Source organism: Corvus brachyrhynchos, unplaced genomic scaffold, assembly GCF_000691975.1.
Source record: "Corvus brachyrhynchos isolate BGI_N302 unplaced genomic scaffold, ASM69197v1 scaffold136, whole genome shotgun sequence".
Lineage (NCBI taxonomy): Eukaryota > Metazoa > Chordata > Aves > Passeriformes > Corvidae > Corvus > Corvus brachyrhynchos.
Window position 1 is genome coordinate 6,421,601 of NW_008239080.1, and position 24,206 is coordinate 6,445,806.

Sequence of the window (24,206 nt, forward strand, 5' to 3'; positions counted from 1 at the left end):
ATGTTTTAATTCAGCAGCTGTTTGTTCAACCATTTCAAACTATATATATAAAAATATATATCTTGTTCCACACTCTTGAAGAATTCTGCATTTTCCATGGTTGAAGAGAAAAATAGCCTTCTAATGGTAAAGGAATTGCAACAGCTATGAAATCAAATCCTGCTGTTCTTTCCACTGTTATTTGGGTTTTATTTTCTTAGAAGAGACAAAATGAAATAATTTCTTGAAATAACACTGACATAAAAGCTATACTTAAAAAATTAAGCTTACACATAGGAATATTGAAATTCCTACTATTTTATTTGATAGCTAAACATTCTGTCCATTTAGATATTTTTCTTTATTCTTTTTTTAATTAAAAAGGAGTATTCTCTTTTTTCTCTTTTATTAGAAAACTTTAATATACAAATGAATGCAAATCCTTTTCTCTCACTTAACACCAATGTAAACTAGGAGTAATTGCAACAATGTCAAGTAAAACAGCTGTTGGGGAAGGCTAAAGCATAAAGTGATTGAGCACTTCATAAATCTGTATTTGCCATGATAGATAGTACATTGCATGACATTAGGTTAAAGGAAAACCTAGAAAAAATATTTACAAAAGTTAATCAACTAACACTTGGTCTACTAATAATTGGCTTTGTAGAAACATTTGAATACATGAGGCTGGCTTCTTTCAATGCCAAATCCTTTTTAATGAAAAAAAGTCCTCCCTCTCATCTTACCCTTTCTTTTGGAAAATCTGGGCTGAAATGCAAGCCACAGGGAAATTGTATCTCAGGTTCTGATAAATTAGCCTTTTTCTAACCAATAGACCACATTTTTCTAGAAGACTAAGTCTTCAGTGATGCACCATCTTCATCCTTTAAGGAGAAAAATACAATAGATAGTAGGAAGCCCCAGGCCAAAGAGATCATCCCATAAATAAATATTTAAATTTGTTAACTGATTGTATCTTTAGTATTAAACGGCAGTTGAGAGAGAAGTCACGAAAACGAGAAAAACTACTAATGTTTTCTATTTTAAAGATTTTCAGAGATCTTCTGGAGCAACACTTACATACATCATGGACTAAAATGAGCTACCAAAGTTAAAATGTCCTGTCCTTCAGGGGTGCTCACGCTTGTTATTCCTTTTGGCCTGAGTAGGAATTTTGAGCCTATAGCACCTTTGAGCATCACATAAATTTTATTTAAATGGTTACGTTTTAGGCACTCAAATCTGAAGAAAAAAAAGGCTGTTTAGTGTAATCTTATGAAAACGTGTGACTTTCAGCACTTTGGATTCACATCTTAGAAGCATGTCTGTACTTAGAAAAGTAATCTGGGCTCTCCCCAAATCAATCTGAAGTTCCATAATAAACGTAGAACTTACTACAAGTGGATTTGAAGAAAAAGAAGTGCAAAGTAATGCCAGAATATCACTAGTGCATAAGTAAGCATTCCTTGTACGAGTCAGTCACTTATAGAAAGAGGATATAAATAAATGATGTTTGAGACTCTTTCAAATACTTAGATTTCTCTATATGATACATTTTAGAACATTTCACAGCATCTAAAATATATAAAAATAAATATCTACATTATTTACAAAGTATGATACAATCCAATCTTTAAAAAGAATTGTAAAGACATGTTCTTTAGCTCATACTGAGGTAAGTAGGTTTCTGTAAGACTGAGAAGAAAGAGGATAGGCAGTTATTTTGAAGGAATCCCTTTGTCCAGGTGTAGTCTGTACCACAGCTGAAAGCACATGACACTCTCTGGCAGTTGTAGTGTGTTGAGCCAAAATCATCCTTGCTGTAACTCCATCGAAGTAAGTTTAGTTATGCTAGGGACGAATTCAACCCACTCTGCATTCTCTGTTTTGACAGTGTCTTCTGCAGAAACCCTCATGGCTTCATCTATGTTTGAAGTCATGTTCATCCCTGGTATGTGGAGATGCAGTTCCGCTGATTTCAATGGGCTGAGCATAGCTGGGATATCTGTAGATAAAATAAAGATTTTAAGATCATTTCACTGTTTGTATCAGGTGGCTGACTAACTCACTTACTGATTGTCTCTCTCTGGACACTATGCAGGTGGTAATTTATTAACAAAATGGTCTTTCAGAAAAAGTTTCAAATTGCATTTGAAAATTTTAAGTGAAAACTTCTTGACTGAAGACTAAGGGCATTTCTGATGCATAAATCTTGATTTTTTTACTTCACAACATTTTCATATGTTCTACTACTTATTAATATGCACTACTTAGTAAATTGTCCTGTGGTTCCTTATCCAGATGCCCCTCTGACCAGCAGAGTGCCACAGCTTCCTGTTTACAAGTCAATCATGGAATCATCAATAGTTTGGGTTGAAAGAGACATTTAAAGACCATCTAGTCCAACTCCCCTGCCGTGAGCAGAGGACAGAGAGAAGAGAATGATGATAAATGAATAGCAAAGGGTAGAATATAATTTACAGCCACACTGTCATATTTGTTTCATATTTGTAACTTTGCTTGTGCCATACATAAAGGAATGGCAACACTACTGAATTCAGGCAAAAAACTCCATTCCTTCTACAGTAAGTGAAAAGTGGCTTCCCAGCTGCTCCTGAACACATGCAATAGCCTACCTAACAGGAAAAAGAACAGAAAATGTTGGAAAATAAATTAATATGAATTTCTTATTTGATCAGCCTAACTCACACCAGAATGCATGCTAAGCAGATGATTTGAAGTAGTAGTTTATCATCAGGTAGTTTAATCTGTACAACCAATTTTGTAAAATATTTGTTATAAAATATACCACAACTACAGATAATTAGATCAGAGTAGAATACAGCTGTTTATAAACACAGTCTCCAATGATAGAGAAAATGATTTTCATACTTTAAGGTACTTGTTCTTTGTTTACTTAGGAGTCTAAAAGAAGTAGGGATCCAAAGAAAATATTCGTATAAAATATGATTGCTTTATTGCCTCCCTATCTGCAACACAACTTTTGAAATAAATGTGATTAAATTTTCTTTCATCAATATATAATCAAAGTTATGGCATATTCTATAAAATATTTATTTTAATTTTCTTACAATCAGTTCCTAATTTTAAACACCCTTCTCTCTTTGTGCTCAGATCCCAATATTGATGTATGCACAATTAGAATTCACTTCTGTGGGATCAAAAGGCATAGGGACCAGATACTAACAGTGGTAATAGATGCAGTACCATTTGATGGAATTGTGTTTATGTTGGTCAATACAACGTGTTCTGAAAGTTTTGAAACGTTATCAAAATTGCTGATCTGGGTGGTCAAGGATTTCCGACTCTCTGTACTGGCACGACCTCTGGTGAACCGTTCGTCATGGTGGCTGCGAATGCCAAAGATGCAACAGGAAAATGCTGCTTTAAATTCTTCTCTAAATTTCCCTGTCAACCACAAAAATGACTCATGAAAATAATTGTACTATAAACCGCACTTCATCAAACTTTATAGATTTGGATATAAAGGAGTTATCTAAAGCAAAATTAATGCAAACCACCCAGATGCTCTTCTAATGCAGAAGTAGAAAATCACAGTTTAATCATCTTGGAGAAAGACAGAAAAAAGATAACCTTTCTAAGAAGATATGTGAAGTGTGATGTGAAGAATGAATTATTCTTGGCTAGACAGAATGGACAGACTAGAACGATTAATGAAATCAAGTCATAGATAGTCTGCTGATTAATTACATATGTAACAAAAAGAATAATTGAGCAAATATAGGCTTAAATGATTGAATCTTTACTTGACATGTGAAATGAGAGAGCATGGCTAATTTGTGTTTCATCATTAACAGATTTTAAAAGGAGATTCACAATGTTTGAGAGTCCCATGCTTTTGGGGCTCAGAGGAAATTGTACAGATCATTCTCATACTACACACCACAAAAAACTAAAGTGGGCCAATATGTAGTGAGGATCAGTAGGTTTTGCCTCCCTGTATTTAGCTGCAATACTACCATTTCAGGTTCTGATTCTGCTCTCCAAGCCAAATGACACAAACTAAGACAAATCTATGCTAGTGAGGAAGCAGCATCCTGGCTGATTCTTTGAAGTTGAACCTAGATGGCACAGTCTGGTCATGCAAGTACTATGAAAAAATCACTGCCTCCAAATCCCAGTACCTGCATATAACATGCCTGTTGGGGACAGCCCCTGGACAGTGCTACCTGCCAGACAGCCTCTAGGGAGTGTTTAGAGGAATGGTAATTGTTTCACATCAAAGTCATGCCAGGAACTTCTCTATCGCATTAATGTCATGGACAGTCACATTCTAGCACTTGGACTCAGGCCCTGGCAATGTCTAGGTTACTTATAGGTAGATAGCCTGAAGGTAATGAGATACTTCAGGCAACTTCTTCTAGGAAGAGGATCTAGCTCTGACTGGAGGAGCTGATCTGATGTTACACAGTCATTAATCTTTGCTATGGCTCATTACATTCAAATTATACATTAAACTTGAATTCTAGGTAACTGTAACTTACCACTGAGGAAGTTATAAATAATAGGATTGGCTGCACTGTTTGCATATACAAGCCAGTGTGAGAACATGAACCAGGCGTATACAGTTTCTCTGTCATCAGCATGATTAAACATCCCCAAAACCCTACAGAAAGAGAAAAGCAAACCTGAAAGATGGCAAATTTAGAATTAATTTTAAAAGATTTTACAACTTCTAGCCTAATTTTATCTCTAATGACCTATTTACAGTACCACAGAAAGGCTGATTCAGCAGTGCTCTCTTACTTGAGAGAATGAAATCCTTTCCCCATTCCTCAGCCTTCTGTCTTGGTGGTTTAGCACAACAGAGACTTTACTTTGCTATGGTGAAGGTGCACAACTTTTCTACCAAGTAACCAAAGTCATCTGGTGTCAGGTAAGCCAAGAAAAGACAGGAAAAATTGCTTTTGATGTACTCATGTCACTGAGGTTCCTGGCTCTAGGCCCACTCTCCAGTACACTCTCTAGACCATTCTCCAAATCTCTCTGGAATTGAAAAGGCATTGAACAAACCTGAGACCACTGTAGCAGCTTCTGTCCTCCAGGGAAAACTGCATTTCCCAGACTCTTTACACATTACTTCTGCTTTTAAGTGAAAATCTAACTCCAGGCCTACTCTGCTATTGTTGCTGAGGCAGCCTGTGTATTTCCTCTGTTTCAGGTTATAGGTGCCCTGAACCATCTTCTGGAAATAGTTTGCTCCCTACATTTTCTATGAAGGGACTTGAGAATGAAAAGTATTTAAATTAGGCCTCAGGAAAGGGCCAGAATTGAGTGAAATGTATTTAAGCCTTGAAACTATCCCTTAAAAACGAAAACGTTCCAATAACATTCCAATTAAAAAAACACGAATAACATGCTCGTTATTTTTTAGGATGTTCAAATCTTCTGCTATGTAAAAACCAAGAGTGTACACAATTATGTACCAAATTAACAGAGAGAAAAAAAGAGAATACAGCTTCATAGGACCAACTGAAGGGTTAGCCTAAGGCCTCAAAACTTTACATGAGTAGCTTAGGTTTGAACTCAGGATTTCACAGTCCTTGGAGCCAAGCCACAATACTACACTCTGCTGCTAACCTTCAGCTGCTGCTTTAGGTGACTGCACTTCCATGGGGGCATTTACAGCAAACAAGCTGTAATCCCATGTAAATGATGAGGTTTAATGAGGAGATAAGCTAGATCATTTTCATGAGGAAGATCTTGCAAATAAGAGTTCCATAATCTGGCCTCTAGTTTAAGTACTATGGATAGGTGATATATAATATTTTCTTGCAATAGTATGCTTTTTTTCCACTTCTTTATCATGCAGTAGGTAAACTTATCCTTCAAAAGTATCTTCCAGAATAAAAGAAATCTTGTAACAGAGGATTGGTTTTAGACAGAAAGCTTTAACTAAGTGTTTATATTTGGGGATAAACTTTACCTTTTCAAGACATTGAGGATGCTAATTGGTAGATAGCAAAGTGCAAAAACCAGAAGGACAACCATTAGCATACGTGCTGTTTTCCTTCTTGCATGAATCTGTTTTATTTCAGCTGCCACAGCACTAATCTTTGACTTTGTTGATTGTCCCAGACCTCGGGGCTGTGCTGAGGGCTGCTGAGGCTTCCATTTCTTCTGAACAACAGAAGAAGTACCTGGGATCTAAGGAAGACAAAATAAGGGGCATTTTGAAAAACATTTTTAAAAACTGATTTTGTCTGTAGATATAACAAGAAAAACAGACACGTTGACATACACAATGTAAGCTCACAGGGATAAAAAGGATTTTTAAATTAAATTGATTGATGTAGCTGCAAGAAACAAACCAAATTTCAGACACACTAGAGGGACTGCATAAAAAATTGTTTTATACACAGGTATCAACAGATGTCCTCAAATTTTCTTTCATCCCACATACCTTGCCTTGCTTGTATCTTCAGACTATCAAAATTGCCAACCCTATTGCTGCAAATTATGTTGCTATAAAGTTCTACATTAAAAGTTTTGTTGTATAGCAGAGTTTTTCCCATTAATATGCTGCTAATATAAGATACTAAACAGTTTTTCAGTACTGGAAAACAAGGATTTAAAGCCTGCTTAGCTTTAAGTGCTATAAAACTTCCATACATGCAACCTAAATGACGGTGAAGTAGCTAAAGAAATCACAGCTGAAGTGTGGATCTCTCTGCAAAGTTCTTCAAAACTGAGGGAAATAATGGAAAAGTGCCAAGACACAGTAAGAATTAGATTAGTCAAAGACATGTTGCAATGAGTATGTGTAGCACCATGCTATTAAAAAAAAAATTGGTTTTTGTTTTCTGTGCCCTCACAAAAGACAAGCTAAGTAAAACAATTTTGCTTCAGTTCTTCTAAATTACTTCCTGCCTGCAGTGAAATGTGAAAGACTGCAGATGTCAAGGACTTTCTCAGAGAATTCTATTACTATTACATCTAAAATGTTTTCAATGTCATACAGTGTGAAAACCTTTTGGCTAGAAATACAGTTTTATTTATGTGTAGTACAATTGTGTGGGGGGTGACTAATCTCATGTGAAATATTTCATGTTCAAAAGTATCTGGAAAGTTCACATTGTCTATTGAACCATTTAAAAAAAAAAATAGGGCTCATCCACACAAACTGATCAGAAAAGGATGAAATTTTTGATGTTTATTTCAGAAAAATAAAAGTAAGCTAAAAAGCATGCACATTCATAATTGTTCTAGAAAAGCTACTATGTTGGGGTTTTGGTGGGATTTTGTGGGGGTTTTTTTGTTTTTGTTTTATTTTGTTTTGTTTTCCTTGTTGTTTGTTTTGTGGGTTTGGTCTATTTATTTATTTGTTGGGGCGGGGGGGGCGGGGGTTGGGTTGGTGTGACTATCTTCCTTGCATAGACAAGCCCTTAGTTCAGCATTTACGTGAAACATCAAATCTGATTTACAACTATTAGAACATTTTGGCAAAATTGCCTTGTAACGAGCAGGAAATCAATGAAGCAAAAGTGGGGATAAGTTGTAACATTTAGTTTTTCTTCTGTATCTGTGGACTTAAAACCACTCAGCCCTTGCACTTCTACTGTGGGTTCCCACGCATTCAGCTGAAATCAGCACCTATCAGCTTCATAATTGCACGTGTGTCTTACTGCAAGGGATTTACCCTACTAAGCTGTGGGGTGTAGCAGAGAAGTGGTAGAATGAGAGGAAATGGTCTCAAGTTGTGCCAGGGGAGGTTTGGATTGGATATAAGGAAAAATTTCTTCACAGAAAATGTTGTCAAGCCTTGGAACAGGCTGCCCAGGGAAGTGGTTGAGTCACCATTCCCAAAGGTATTTAAAAGGTGAGTAGATGTGGCACTTAGGGACATGGTGTAGTGGTGGACTTGGCAGTGTTAGGTCTATGGTTGGATTCAATGATCTTAAGGGTCTTTTTCAAGATAAATGTTTCTATGATTCTGTATGTACAAGTATACACAAGTGTACACATGGGAGCATAATGCATATATTTGCTTGTTGGTAATGAATCAGTCACAGAGATACTTTTGAAGCATTTGTGTAATTCCAATGTTTTACGAAAAGCTGTTTTACTATTAGCTGTGAATAAACAAGTACTACAATTTAGAGTTTCTTATGCACCTTTTCTCTATCCCCTCAGATAATTATTAAGGGGTTTATAACCAAAGGAAATTTCTCAAATGTAGTATCAACTTGCAAAGATTGGAAGGGCATACTTCAACTACCAAAATGAAAATGGATAGAGTTCCTAGTTATTAATACAGTGGGTTTTAGTGTCAGTGCATCTGGACATCATTAAATTGAAGCATACTTGGAACTTGATAATACAAATTATGTATCAACGTAAGTCCATTCAGTTCTATTTGTTCAGAAGTTGTTTCTAATCTACTTAAAATCTTCACAAGAACATAGACTTCTAAATCACTGCTTCCTTGCTAATAATTAAATTACCAAAATTTCTAGTATTTTTTTGCATGATTGTCCTTGTCTTTATAAAGGTGAATCGTTAATTCAAAGATCTGCTTGAATTACACAGTGAGAAATTTTAGGAGCTCTTACACAAAGTATGGTAACAATAACTTGTAAATCAATCATCCAATTTTCATCTGAAAATTTGCATACGCAACACATTATATTTTAAAAAAGAACCTTTAGAAAAAATGTAGGGCATAGAAAGCATCTACTGTTTGTTGTGTTTTTTCTATCATATGCATCTTAAAATTTCATTGTACCTTGAACTAGGATCACTACATTTAACTGAAGTTCTGGTAAACAGCATGATTTTTTAATTGAAACTGTTACCAAAGAATACACTTGGAGCACTGCATTCATTTGTGCTACATGACTGATTACAGCACACCTGCTGCACTTAGAAAAGTGCCTGATGCCTGCAGCCAAGTCACAGTTGATAATAGATGTGCAGTGGTTTTAATTTCACTTAGTGCAGCCTCTTATACATAGTGCTATCATCTATGCCAGGCAGAGAGACATCTGTAATTTGGCACCACTGATAGTACTAAGCCTGCAGTAGAATTTCTCTTTTCACCACTGAAAAATAAAGGATCATCCTAAACTTGTCAGCATGCAAGACAAATAGGGAGAAGAAACCTTGTGAAGAACAAATAGACCAGCTAAAACAACTGGGGAGTGGAAGTGGGGGGGGGGGGAACCCAAAAAAGGTTGGTTTTCAGTCATTCAACTTCTGCTCTGCATCTGAGCCAGCATTTTCAAGCTCTGTGTAGGTCAAGAACAACTGCTTTTCATTAACTTAGTTAATTAAGAGCTTGACAGGGTAGGCAGACTGTAAAGAAGGTACAGAAGAGAAGGTTAAGAGGGATTCTGGTGGTAAAGTCATTGGGTGATACAGGATGGATTCAGCAAGGCAGAACATATTAGAGCTATGTTAGACTGAACTTAATTTCAAAACTAAGCAAGAAATCCTTTGTTCTGGAGAAGAGTCCCCTCAAACTGTAAAGGTTAAATTTTATCTCCAAGCTATCTTGTTATTTAATCTTAGCAATCTAAGAAATTAAAAGCAAAAATAATAATTTAAAGCTGACGAGCACAATAAACAGAAATTTTCGTTTAACCTAATCTGATTAGAAGTGACAACAATTGCTGTTATGACTTATGGATGATAACAAAAAGCCTTAAAGTGGATTTGGTATTTCCTGTATATGAGTTACCTGCAAGAGATATATTCTGTCAGTATAAGATCTGATTTTTAATTTTATCATATATATATTTAGAAATCTAAAGTCTATTTGTGATTTCTCTGAGGAATCAATTTGAACTGCATAAAAAATGTTGATGGGGCAGGTATTATCCCCTGCCCAGAACAGCCTCAAATTTGGATAGTATCAGACATACTGGTGAGAGAGAAATTATTCATGCCTGCATGTTGATGGAAATATCAGCCACTGTTAGAGCCACTTGAGAGGGAATATCTTGCATCATTTCTTCAACAGGAGGAGTTTATTGTCCTTGACAAAATGACAGGGCAGCTGGTGGTGGACTACAGCTATACATAAATCCTGGACAAAGCAGAAGACAGCAGAGAGTACCATAGACTGGTGCAGGACAGCTTACAGTTCACACCCACAAAATAATTTTGAAAGATTCCTGGAAAAAACTACATCTTTTTGCCACTTAAAATCAAAGGTTCTTTGTCTGTTTGACTGCTTGATGGGTGTTTTTGTTTGTTTTATATTCCTCTTTTCTTTCCTGTATTTTTAATTTGAAGCTTGAAAAAAACAGATGTTCACATTAAAAGTCATGTCAATTATTTGTCATAAATTCATATCGAATGTTACTGATAACAGCCAGCTTCACATCAGGCAGTTCCAGTCTCCCAGTTGTGACAGTTGGACCTTCTAGTTTAAATTTTGTTCATATTGGACCTGCCTTACCTAAGAAAAATAAAAATAAAAATAACAAAATGAGGTGGTCAATCTTAAATTTTGACTGCTAGAGGAGATTTTAGCAGTATAAATAAGGTCACTGAAGGTATTTTGGTAAGCATCAGATACAGTGGGGGAGATCTTTCTTCTACCTATATCCAACTTTGCTGTTGCCTTTTGCTTCCTTTCTCTCTAAGGGAAAGTCCTTCATAGACAAGAGCAAGGGGTTTACCTTCTGACTGCCTTTTCAATACATCTGAATGCCTATCCAAGGTGGCTGTATACCAGCATGGATGTAAAAATCAAAGTCCTAAGTGACAACATGGGGTTTATAAAGAAAGAGGTTGTACATGGGAATCTACACAAAGGTGAAGGAGCAAGTAAATAGAGCCAGTGCTAAGTGACTTACCTGGCGACACCACAGCTTTCGGAATATCTGCAAATAGGCCAACACCATAAGACACAGTGGTGCCATGTATGTCACCAGAAAAAAGCATGTGTGATACATTTTGGGGTAAACCTCAGCTGGAAAGAGATTCAAATAGGAAAGGTGCATTTAAATATACATACATTTCAAAATCACCTTAAGAAAAATTATTCATAGAGATATGCATGTATTTTTCAACCTAATAGGATATAATGGAAGAGGCACCCAATAATATCATGGTCAAGATTGCTTTTAAATCATTTCTAGATACACTCTATTAGAAACATGCTTTTTATCTCAAGGATTTCTTATATCACATTATTGATTTCTTATCATAGTATTACTTTACGTATGAAGTCTTAAGAAGTTTTACTTTTTGTTAAAACAGTGATGAATTCATTTTATCTAAAAATGAAAAATTTGTTATATAAAAATAGGTGAGCAATCATCCAATCTACCTCACCTTGACATATTTAACAGGTTATGTAATTGTCTTTAGTTTTAACTCTGCAAAGGCTGCTACGTATCCCTGAGTAAACTGCACAGTCTCTCGCCTATAAAGACTGCAAATGCAAACTGCAGCACACAGGACACTGATGGGAGGAGAGACAGGCATTTCATAAATCACTCTTTGGTGGCAGAATATATGTGATTAAGACTCAGTAATTAATTATTATGATTAAATTTAAAAAATAGAATCAATACATTCAAGAGCTTTAAACCTAGGAAATCTCCAAGATGGTTTTTGACTCAGTTTTAACAATAATGAGTTTGGTGCTCTACTTTCCCACGTATCTCTTTTCAAAAGACTACTTATGAATGTTATTTGCTTAGAAACAACCATCTCAAAAGTGCTGTGAGTGTATGCAGTTTTAAGAATGTTGGATCTTAAGCTCCATCAGTAGTTTATACCAGAATGTGCAGTGCCTGAAAACTTGTCTTCTCTTTTGTAACATTAAAGGTAGTTTGCTATTATCAGTTGTTGGTATTAATGAAACTTAACATCTATGGATGGCCTCAGAAAAGGAATGAACATTATGGAGAGTAAAAATAAATAGAAGAAGAAAAACTGCACCCCATGAGCACTTAAACTGCAAGATAATCCTAGGCATTGCATCTTGGCTAGAGTAAAGAAGGAAAGTTTATGCTAATTTCCAGAATTTCCAAATGTTTCAGGATTATAAGATCTACAAGTGAAATTCTATACTGATTGCTTTAATTAAAAAAAAAAATATACAGAAGAAAAGAAAAAATATGGTTACGTGAGATCAAAACTTTGGTGCGTCAAAATTATTTTCTGCCTGCTAAAGTGACTGAGACTGTGGACCCTATCAAAGAAGAGCATGCCAGGAGAATCTCTGAGAGTTTAATCAGACAAGGATATACAAAGACTTTCCCCATAACTCTCATAGCAGGGAGGAGAACACCATCATGTTAATTCCAGGCTCACTCTCAAATGCAGATTTGCGTAATCTCACACTTGTCATTGGACCTGAAAGTGCCAGCTGGTTCACCAGTCAGAAAAACTTCAGGATCAGGGAGATGGAAACTTGCTACAGCAAAATCCAGCCAATGTTCATTCCCACCAAAGGTAATAGAGATGCTGCCACTGACATTTGATAGTTTTGATGGATCAAGGTTAAAAAATTCAGATAAGTATTTGACTTCTTACTTACTCTAAGATCCTGTAGCAAACCAGCTTACCAACTCCTAACTAGCTGCTGCAGCTACTAGCTCTTGTCAGTGTTCCTGGGGAGCCAGACCATTTGGGGCAGGTATTTTATAATTGGTGTTAACCTGAGATCATATGTTGATTGATGATCTCAAAATTGCTTCTGCATTCCAGTAAATGCAGCCTCATAACAGTCCTGTTAGCCAGGGAAATACCAACATGCATGCTTCACAGGTGGAGAGATTAAGGAGAAACTGGAGTAATGTGACTTACTGGGATCACAGGAGGTCAGAATTGAAAGTACATTCTTTCTGCTCAGGAGGAGGTGCCACCTGCCTCATCAGTACTCTTCTGGCAGCCAGACCCCTTTCAGGTAGGACGGTACATATTTAAAAGGCCATCTGGAGTTTATGACTTCCAATTTAGCATTCCAAGTAAAGTGAAACATTAAATGAGCCTAGCTATCTACAAAGAACTAAGGACCAGGTTGGAGGAAGATCCTAACACTTGCCTTTGAAGTTTAGCCACCTGGAAAGTGCCAGCTGCTAAACATCAAAGGAAACCTGTCCCCTCCTCCACCCAGGGCAAAGCCCTTTGCAGAACTTTTCCCTAAGAAGCATGACTCTGTTTAGCTTCTCAAGCCAAAGAAAAGCTTTAAAGCTGTTTGACAATCACAGCAGCAAGAAGGAGGAGGGCTGGCTAAGGATACCATTCATTTATCAAGTAAGTGAGTTCCAGGCTCCTTGAATGCAAACATCAATCAGTCTGTGGTCCTGCCTGATTGGGATGGATGAAACTCTTACTGCCAAGCAGCAGAGGAGAAAAGTGTCCTTGCCTTCCATGGTCATGAAACAGACTTCAGGACAGGGGAAGATTGTTCTTAGCTGGAGTAACCACCTCTTTAAGAATAAAACAGTGACTCTCATGTCTCTGGCTGCTGTTGTATTGAAAAGAGAGAATAAAACATAAAGCAAACAGGTGTTCATAGGGGTTGGACTGGGTTCAGATCAGCATTCCTACTCAGCTTCATTCATAAACTATAATTACCCGATAAAGGATCAGTAGGTTAAAACAAGCTTTCTTCTGTCTACTGCAGGGGTTATTAAATAGATCTTAAAATTTTCTAAAGCTCTCTTCTCCACACTGTCTTCCAGTCCCAGCCTGGCATTGGTAGATTGAAACTACAACTTCTGGATTTTTGCCAAAATTTTACTATATTTGTGTGAATACATACATACATGCATACATATATTTATTTAATCAAACTGAAATAAACAGGCTCAAAACATTTTGATATGTCTAGAAAATGAAACAGTCTCTTAAGCCACAGGTGCTTAACGAAATTGGTACTCATGACAGCTTTCTTAAGAGTAGGGAAAAACAAGACTGTCAAGTTTGTTGAGCGTCAGTAGAGTTCCCAGGTTCCCTAGTCTCAGGAAGGTTTTGGAGTTACTGTGAGTTTTTGGAGTTACTAATATGGAGAAGCAATGCAACTAAAAGTGTATATTTTTAAGATAAAGCTTAATAATTAGGGATGTTAGGAAGTGGGTGCCCACAGCAGAGAAAAATCAACCACACAATGCAGTGCTTCCAAACTAAGTTCCTATGTCGGAGTACTTACGGTTAGCTAATACTAAAATTACATCTTGAAACCTGATATATTGTGCTTGAGTTATCGACTTACAATAACACCAAGCATAATTTTAGTATTAGAAATATTCTGACTTCTTTCTGCATAAAAATATCCCATGAGTTTTTTCAGTAAACTCTGAACACTTTGATAAACAGGATGTATAAAGCTTCTTGTAGTACTGCAATTTCCAGCTATTTGTTTTCCAGAATTAAGACAATGTGTTTTTGTACTATTGTATGAGTAGTCTAAGAGGAAATGGAACACAGAGTCTTCCCTTTGTTTCCATTCAAGCATGTAGTTTTGGGAAAGGATTATCTCCATATTCTTTTTATCATTTGCAAAGGGCTTGGCTAATGCACTTTGGCTAACACTCTCTTCTTGAACAGCTCTAAGACAATGTACTTAGCTGACTTGGACACATGGTGAACTCATTTTAATAAACTTTTCTTTTATTTTGGCACTTTATCATCAAATTCAGCACATAGCAATTACAGGCTATTATAGAACTGTGGCCAACTCTGGCTCCTTAAGTGAGCCTGCATAGGTCACATGTTGGATCCTTCTGCATTCCCAAATAAAATATTGTTATTAGACAGTACTCAAGATGAAAAACTCTTAGCCTAGAACTGGCAATGAATTTAGGCTGAACTATTGCTCCATTTGCAGTCACTGGCAGTTCTCCAAGAGCACACTCAAATCTTATTAGTCAGGGTGGCGACTATTTGTTCACCATTAAGGAGCCCAAGTGTCACAGTGCTGATCAGACCTTCCCTCCAGACACTCATCAGACTTTTATGGTCTTCAGCACGTAGTCCTAAGTCTGTGTAGGGTACAGTGTTCTCTCCTGCTTTGGCATCTCTGACATCTTCCTGGACATGGATTCCAGTTAGTCCTCCATAGCACTTCATGTTTCAGTGGCCCTGGGGTCCCAGAATTAAAAGAGACTTCCAAAACACTTTGGAAAGTCTCACTAAGCATCCTCTTTTTGCAGTGCCAATCTTGAACATTCACAGTTTAACATCCTTGGAACATATGGTGTACATGATACTCTGCAAAGATTTTATCAGATGTACTCTAATTTTAGACAACATTAATTATATGCAGCTCTAAACAAAGCAATAAACACCCAAATACAATCCCTTTCTCTAAATTGACTCTCTTATAGGACTTTCTCAGGGTCTCTTGAGAGTGGGCAACATCTACATCTCCACTTTCTCTTTTCAAATACAGGTTATTTGTAGCAGCATGAATTTTTTTCTCCTTCAGCGTCCTCCTAGTTAGCTCTTTCTTTGACCCTCTATATTTGCATAGTCAAAAAAGGCAAAACAAAATCCAACAAAAATGCAACTATTTTCTTTAAAAATATTAGCTCTTTATTTCTTCTTCTGGCTTTAAGACTCACCAGTCTTTTCAAAATGCTGCCTTGTTACCATGTTCTTTTGTCCTTTTTGGGGGCCTTTGTGATTTCAAACCCTATTTTTCAGTAGAAAAACTGCATATTCTATGCTTTGGCCTAACTCAGAGGCCTTAGATACTTTCAACAGATTGGAAACTATTTTTTAATGATGCTTGGTTCTCTATAGTCTGAAAGGGATGTGTGTATATATGTATATGTATATATATTATCCTCATTGAGAAAATATGGTTAACTCTACTTTTACTAAGCAATTCCATGATTTTGAGAAATCTACTTGTAACTTAATGCGTATAAAGATTCTTCTTTCAAGTTACTGCGATAAGCTATTATTAGAACATGGAGATTTTTTTAAGGATATCTGAAATGCACCAGCAGAATAACTAGCAGTGCCATTATAACTAGCATTGCCATTACTCATCAAAGAACTATTCACTAAAAGAAGAATTATTCATTAAAAAGGCAGCAAGATAAAAATAAGATTGTTATCTTTCAGTGGAGCGAAAAGCTTCCAATTTCAGAAAACTTTTTAATATAAAATTTTTTTTTCATGCTCTAAATAATAATTTTTAAAAATTGGAGTGTTTGAACTTCCTTTCTGAAGTCACACACAAAAAAATTGATTCTATATGTACCTTGTTATAACCCTCTCTGTCTCTCCAAACATCCAAGTGAAAGCTCACATCATAACCTGAAGACCAGTAGATTTAAGTTTAGACTAATACACTCCATAGGAGTAGAGTCTTGCAAGCACGTGGGAGGTTGGGTTGGTTGGTTTTTGTGGGGTTTTTTTTATAGAGTGGGTGCTTCCCCTTAGGCACATCTTTGGACTGCAACTACTTCAGCACAACTGAACAAGAGGCACTCTTTAAAATAGTTCTAAGCCAACTACAGACTCTGTAGTTCAAAAGCAGCACTTTCCCATTGGGAATCAAAAAGTGGCCAATATAGATCTGGAAATTCTGAGATTAAGTTTCCTGATGAAATGCTCTCTTGACTTCCTAATTAATTAACCACATCATTTCCTAGGTTGAGATTAAAAGAATCTTTGCTGCAGAATTAACCCTGAAGTGATGAAGGCATGAGTAATTGGTTCTGTGCCAAAATGAGTGGACAAAAACTGTACTTGGAATGAATGCTGTGAAAGAAAATAGTCACATAACTACTGCAGTATCCTGCAGCAGATAGGGATACAAAATTGCTCACAGATGAAGAAAGAACACTAGAAGGAAGTAAAGAGCAGATTTGTCCTCGCCAATGAAAGACCAAGTACAATACAGCTTAACAGAGGCTTCCTCTAACCTAAAAACTTAAGAGCACATCTTTGTCAGCAATGAGTGCCAGCAAGCTAGCGGCCACCTCTGCCCCCCTGCCTTGTCCCAGAGGACTAACTGGGATGAAGGAGATAAAGAACAGGGAATATGATATGCAGTGTCCTCTCATTAATCCTCTGATGGCTCTGTGAAAGCTGTTAGCAGAGAAGGAACTTCCAGAACAGCACAGGGAAGAGCCCTCAGCAGTTCAGGCTGTTTAAGCTAATTTATCATGATAATTAAGTACAGGTGATCCGGTTGTATTTTATCATAACTGTTCACAGGACTGGAATCTTCTTCTACAGAGACAGCTCTGGGAGAATATCTGATTGTGTTTTAGTCGTACTCAAGGCTATAAAACAGGCACCTTTTAGTTATATGTTTTGGCAAACTTGGCTTTATTTTCCTGTGTGTGAATAATGGCATTACTGATGGCCATTATATCCAGTGTCAGAATCACAGCATGTAACTCATGCACTCTGTTAGCATTGGAGGTCTGCCAAGGCCCACCAGAGTCGAGCCTTAACCATTTGGGTGGGTGGCTCATACCACTTGCTGTGAACAGAGACAAAATAGAAGTAGTTACTCCCTGGCAATCCTTACAGCTTCTTGCAGCTGCATTCAGATACAGAACATGTTAGATTCAAAGCCAATCTGGAAGGGCAGGGTTACACTTCTTGTATAGACCAATTTGTAACCAATTACATTCACAGAGTTATTTAAATTATTTTGCCCACGACAAGTTTGAAATTTTGGATTAACTCACTACCCCATATTGATGACATCACTGTAAATTCTGCAATGACCTGTAATTTGCATTGAACTCCCAGGAGATGTCTATAAAGACTAGTCAAATGCCAGCAATTAGCCAAATATCAGGCAAACAGAAATCTGTTCTTGCATAGTTACTTCTTAAGGCTAAATACTTAAGTCTTTGTAAACCTGCAGTGTCCACCAGTCACAGAACTATAAAAGCATTTAAGGGTGGGAACATCTCTACCCTCTGGGAAGCATCAACATGATCCAGACACAAGTCAGCCTCATTCATTTAAACTTGATTTAAAATGTACTTTAAGTCTCAACAACACAAAAGAAATGCAGAGAAATTTCACAGAATTTGAAAAATAATACTTCCGGGAAATGTTATATAATCAAGATCATTTTGTGTTATGTTTATACAACTTGACTTCATATTAACATCTCCCGGTATTTTGATTACTTTATAGCAGTACAAATTCAGCTTGTATGGTCAATGACAGACTCACCTCCCCAGTGCTCATCACACACTGTGAACAAGGTGGTTTTATTGGCTAATCCTGGGAACACACTGCTGCACTCCATAACAATAGCCTGAGGAATCATTATGATGCAGGACACAATCCAGATAATTATAATGCTGTTCCTTGCTCGCTTGGCTGTGCTTTTAAACATCAAAGGGTGACAAATTGCATACCATCGATCCAAAGCAATGCAGCTGAGGGTTAGGACAGACACAGAGACTGAAACTGTCTAAAGAAAAGGAAATATTGTGTAAATGTAAATATAGGGCTTTTTCCCAGAGTTTCAAAAATTATTTATTGTACTTTTCCCCCACAGTTTTAAAAATTATTTGTATTTTCAACATAGTTCTTTATCTGCAATTGTCAAATAGACTTCAAGAAAAAAAAGACTCCTTTTAAAATAAATTCTTACAGAATTGGTGTACTCCTACTAGAATCCACAGGACAAGTCACACATTAAAATGCTAACTAAACTGAATAGCTGTAGCAAAATCAAATTTTGAAATAGCAAATTTAATCAACTGGGAATTTATAAAACTTTATCTGAAAAAAAAGCTTTAAAAACATTAGACAGCAAATTTTATCTTTTTTTCTTTGTAGAAAAATTTATTTGTTGGTTTCTATGTTATATTAACATACCAGAGCCATCATTTTGCTTTTCATTTTTCATGAGAACAATGAAACTCAGGATCTCCTGAAAAAGTCCTTGACAACAATCAGTTTAAGGTAGACTAAGACATTTTACCTTTTATTCAGGAAATAAAGTTTTATAAAGCAAATAACCTAGCACTTCAATTTTATTCTTTCAATCTGTATGCTAGATGAACACTCACGCTTCAGATTTTCTTTCACTAGAATGGAGGTTTTGAAAAAAAAAGTTAGGATTTTGATTGTATCAAGTAGAGCTCATAGCTGCTGGAGAACTGTTGTCCTTGACAATGTGGCTCTTTGGCCATAGAGGTATCTTCCGAAAATATAAATTGTGCTGGAGGCACAGAGCTGATGATCTATCTGCATACACTCTGAATACTGCTTAATTCTTCTGAATTATAATGACTACAAAGCCAAGCACTTGTCATTCCAGTTTGCCCAGTCAGTTCATCCAAACACCTATTCTTAGAAAAGGTATTTGTCAATCATTTTGATGCAAATGATTTCAAAACTAGTTAAGTCCACAGGTAAATGAGTAGAAGCAATTATTGCTTAAGGCAGACGATCTGATCAACTCCCAGTGAACCTGGATACTTTGACTATTTCTGAAGAACACAAAATCAGTAAACACAAAAAATGCCCAGACTGCCTTCAGAAGTAGTATTCTCTGTCCTGGACACTTGTATAGCTGTTTATATCCACACAGAGAGAATATTAATGACTTTATTTCTATTTACAGACATTTTTATTGCTTTAAATCCCTTCTGAATCATTAAAAAAGATCACTAAAAGTAAAGAGCATCAGAAAAATGTCCCAAAAAGTGTATTGCTGAAGTCCAACAATCGGACCAAAACCAGTCTTTATTAAGCATAATCATATTCCCAAGTGGAAGAGACTTTTAGGCCTCAGCGTGTACCCTGAGATACCTACTCAGTATCAGGTATAGACTTTCATTGGATTAGTAGTATTAGGAAGATGCTATTGTTATTTCTGGTTTTCATAACATGGGTAATGTGTACACAAACACAGAAAAATAATACCTGTAGGTAGGGAATCACTTTACAGAGGGTCTGCCCAAAGAACCACGTTTCTGTGATGTCCACAACTAAAGTTGCTGGAAGACAAGTAATTGTGACCAGAATGTCAGCCAGAGAAAGATTCACTATGAAATAGTTGGTAACTGTCCGCATGTGATGATTCTTCCACACTGCAAGGCAAACTGAATTTGGAAAGACAAGTTAGTGAAATGGAAATGACTTAGGAAATGCTTTAAGAGGAAAACATTTGACTTTGCGGAATTAAGGAAATGTTTGTGTCCTTGGTTTAATACAGAATATTTGAATATGCAGTTCAGTGCAAGAACCATGTGTTTTCTTTTAGAGTGGAAACAAGAGAGTACATGTAGAGAGATTCTTGATACACAAAGAATAGCTTTCCACAGACTGCAGCATGGAAAATAATCCAAGATATAAAGCATCTTACTTTTCTGCTAGTTAATCTTCACTAACTACTCATACAACATTCTTTATTTCTCTTTCAAGCCATTGGCTCTAGTCTACAGAAATACACATCTATTTCTGTAAAAGTTTATCTGTTTTCTTATGATAGCATGATGCTTAAATCAAATTGCTACAACACAGAATCTTGTAAACTGTACCAAGTCAAATATAATTTTATAAAATATTTTGCTGGATTTAATATATCTATTGAATCTGCAGGGAATCTGTAATAATTTTCTGGGTAACTGTGATTTGAAGTAAGTTAATTAAAGTAATTTTTGCTGTATTAAATGTGTTACATTTTTGATGATGATCAAAAGCAGCATGTAGCAGGCGCTTTATAAGATGTGCCTTTAAAGCTCATTTTGTATATTTTATGTCTCTCTTTTTCAAATTGAAAGACTTTTAGAAATGAGGCAAATCAGTCCTTTAAAATCATTACACTGAATTCATAAGCTGCTAAATTAAAAATGCCATAATTAAGTCTGAGAAAGTAGCCCAAAAGTAACTTCTAAAATAATTTCAGAAGACAAACCCTGAGTAACTGTAGCAATCGAAAGCTTTTAAATTATTCAGATCTTTAAATTAATTCACCCGAAGATCTTTAAAAAACTGATGCAAATTTTCCAGAAACACCCACAAGACTTCTTGTAAGACAAGAATAAAATTCATAGCACATCAAAGGGTCTTCCCTGCAAACAATTATTCATCCATCATGCAAATCCAGATGAAGGTTCAAAGTCTCCTAATCCGTCAGGATATAGCATAATGCTTAATTTAGATATATTAAACAGATCAGAGAATGTCAAAAAATTGAGTTAAAAAGGTCTTCAAGAGATTGCCCAAATCTAAAATGGAATCTGCCAGAGTTAAGCCACTCTTCTATAGTCATTAAACTAGCTAAAACAGCTGGAAAAAATACACAGACTTTAAGGCACGTAAGCTCTTGAGATCAGATGCTTCCTTAGATCCTAAGAAGGATGATGTGCCTGAAAGCTTCTGTCTATCTTCCAGCTGTATCAGTTGATCTAATAAAATATATTACTTCATTCCACAAATCTTGTGTCTTTAGAGCACCAGAACTACAGCAAGACTACAACTAAGCAACTGTTGGCAAGTTTACATTTTAAAATGTTTCATTTGAAGACACCACACATCTCTTAAATGTGTTGCACTGTTTAATTATCTTCTCTACCAAAAAAATTCTTCTCATGTCTAATCAACTTTTATTTTGCCGCTATTTATATAACCTTTTTTTCTGCACATAGGCAGGAATGAGGAAGAGTTTTTTCCTGCAGCAATGTTTCACATATGTAAGGATTTTTGTTATGTATTTTCTCAGAACTTCAGAGCTCTTTATCTTTTATTCTTTTTTTAAAATATCTTTTATTTTATTTATTTATCTTTTAGTCATTTCTAGAACATCTGCAACCATCCTTGTTGCTGCTCTCTGGACACTTTCAGACTGAACTGAACCTTTCTGGACCAAAATGGGCAGAATACTCTTTCAAGATCTTACCAGAGCTGTGGCAGGAGCTGAGATTGCAGTACTTCTTCATGAGGGCTATGTTTAGACATTTAGACTAGGACATAGAGAATGGGAGAGGCTAAGTGCCTTCACTTTCCTCTAAGACCAGGTGATTTTATTACCTATCTTTTTAAGATATAGACTTCCAAGGTTCATCTAAAACCTCTGTTGTGATGCAGCATATGTTCTTCATATATTTTAATGTGTTGCAGAGATAGCTCTGAATTCTGTAGCTTATATAAATTTAATTTTTGCTATATATGTATCATGCTCTCATAAATGCAAATGAAAACCTCTCTACAAAGATCTTCACTGTTCTTGTACTGGTTTTGAAGAGAATACAGTATACATTTCTTCTATTATTTTCTTCCTGAACACAGAATTACAGCTTTTCTTACATGTGGCCTCAGATAGCTAAAAGGCAAGGCTTATAAATTAAAGGCTTAAAGGAAACATCATATTAATTGTATTTTCTTCCCATTTGGAAGATTTAAAGTACCTAACAAAGTAGTTATTTCTTTAGCATTGCATGCTAATTAAAATGTAACTAATCAGAGCTTTATCACTGTCACTCGTGCATGGGGTTACCGCAATTATAGTCTGATAGTGCAGAGGCAGCACCTAACAGGGAATAATACATTGCTGCGCCTCTGGAATGTTGTCTGCAGTTGGAAATCCAGTGCTGGGGAAAAAATTGTAATAACCATTTCACTTTCAATAATTTTAATACTTAACTCTAAAAATTTGAAGATCTGGAACTTTACTTATGGCTGGTTCTTTAAGTGCAATTCATATTCAAAGTATGGTCCTGCCTTTTATTTAGGCAAAAGTCGATATTAAGTGGCAATGTTTTTCTGTACTTTTTATTCCTTTTATCAACAGGCAAAAATTAAATAAAATGTTGTTTAAAAGTTCAGGGTTTGGCTACTTTTTTCTCATATTATCATTTCAACAGTCCTGTGTTCTACCCAATTCAGACAAGTTCATCATTTTCAGCCATGGACATCAGTGCCTAAAGGTGCAAGGTTTAAGCAGATATGTTTGGTCTTTGACCAGGCCTATTCCCATTCCTGTGCTGGTCCATGTGAAAAAGACCTGAATATAAACATTATTTCTGGTAAAACAAATCTATTAAGTTTAAAAATATGAGGTCAATCTCACTGGCAGCCAGCTGCATCAGAAACCAATTCATAGCATTCTGCATGTTGAGTTCAAAGCTGTCTATCAGTATCAGCAAATGAAGCCTCACGATACCGCAGAGATCTAAGGAATATTACCATTTTCATCTTTGACACAAAGAAAGTGAAGTGCAGAACAGAAGTTAAAGGCTGTACAGTAAATCAGACACAGAATAAGAAACTTGTACTCCTAATTCCCAGCTGTGTACTAAACCTTCCAGATCACACTGGCTTAACACAGATGGAATTTAGATGAACTTCAGTATTTGCTGTTCCTCAGAGTAATATAAAAGACTATGCTTCTTGCTACTCAGGGTGTACCAGTGTTCAGAAAAGCCAAAGTAAAGAAAGTAGCCCTGAATACCTTTGAATTCTAATCCATGGGGGTAGGCACCTGGAAGGTGAAAAAGCCCAATAGTTTGCAAGCATAGAAATGCAAGATAATTTGTTACTTTATATTTCTCTGCTTATGCTTGTGTATTTCCCCTTTTGACCTCTTCTCTTCTTTGCAGCATAAAACATTTTCCATTCTTTTTATGGCACATAGCACAAGAGCACCTTAATCAGCTCTAAGTTTACACAAATGTTTACATACTACCATAATAATTAAATATCCCAGAAACTCATTCCATGAATGTATATATTTAAAAAAAAAAAATAGATTGTGAAAATAGCCTCTGAAGAGGAAGTATTCTAAAACCAAGTCAGCTTTCTCTGCCCTCGTTGCCCTCTGCTGTTTGAAGTACTGTTTTCAACCTGCCACAAGCATTGGTAATGTTTTCTTTCAGTGCAAGGCTAAAAAGCTGTGAGAATCTGCTACGAGTTATTTGAATAGGACAGAATGATAGAAAGACATAAATAGGTCCTAAATGACATAAAATTATTTCAATACATTCCTTCCAGATTCGCTGTTTTTCTGAGTTTACTACAGCCCAAGGTTATTCAGTAGTCTTGGACAATAGCTTCATTGATAGTGTTCTAGCAGCTCATGGAGAAAGATTCTCTACCTGTACCCAAAACCTGCTATTTTATAGGAGTGAAAAATAGTTTGACTATGCCACTGAATATTGTGCAGCTAGTTAAGTGTCTGAACAAAAGAATTTCATAAACTCTCCACTTGCACTCCTTTAATTACACATTTTCATCTCAGGCAGTTTGTATTACAGAGAGACACTCAGCTCACATATAAACACACA

General features: G+C 36.1%; 1 protein-coding gene across 3 annotated transcripts in view; it reads right to left on the minus strand.

Moving 5' to 3' along the window:
* Positions 1-277: 277 nt before the first annotated feature.
* Positions 278-24,206, minus strand: part of HCRTR2 (hypocretin receptor 2) — a 35,230-nt gene continuing 11,301 nt past the window's right edge. Inside the window, exons 2-8 of one of the 3 annotated variants that reach the window (XM_008637634.2) lie at positions 19,846-20,024; positions 18,139-18,382; positions 10,824-10,939; positions 5,948-6,168; positions 4,506-4,627; positions 3,208-3,408; positions 278-1,984 (exon numbers count right to left, since the gene is read on the minus strand). In XM_008637634.2, the coding sequence (XP_008635856.1) occupies positions 1,791-1,984; positions 3,208-3,408; positions 4,506-4,627; positions 5,948-6,168; positions 10,824-10,939; positions 18,139-18,382; positions 19,846-20,024 (1,277 nt within the window). In that variant the 3' untranslated portion in view covers positions 278-1,790. Of the gene's footprint in view, positions 1,985-3,187; positions 3,409-4,505; positions 4,628-5,947; positions 6,169-10,823; positions 10,940-18,138; positions 18,383-19,845; positions 20,025-24,206 lie in introns of all 3 variants that reach the window. The other 2 variants (XM_017739336.1, XM_017739337.1) reach the window with 2 other exon arrangements.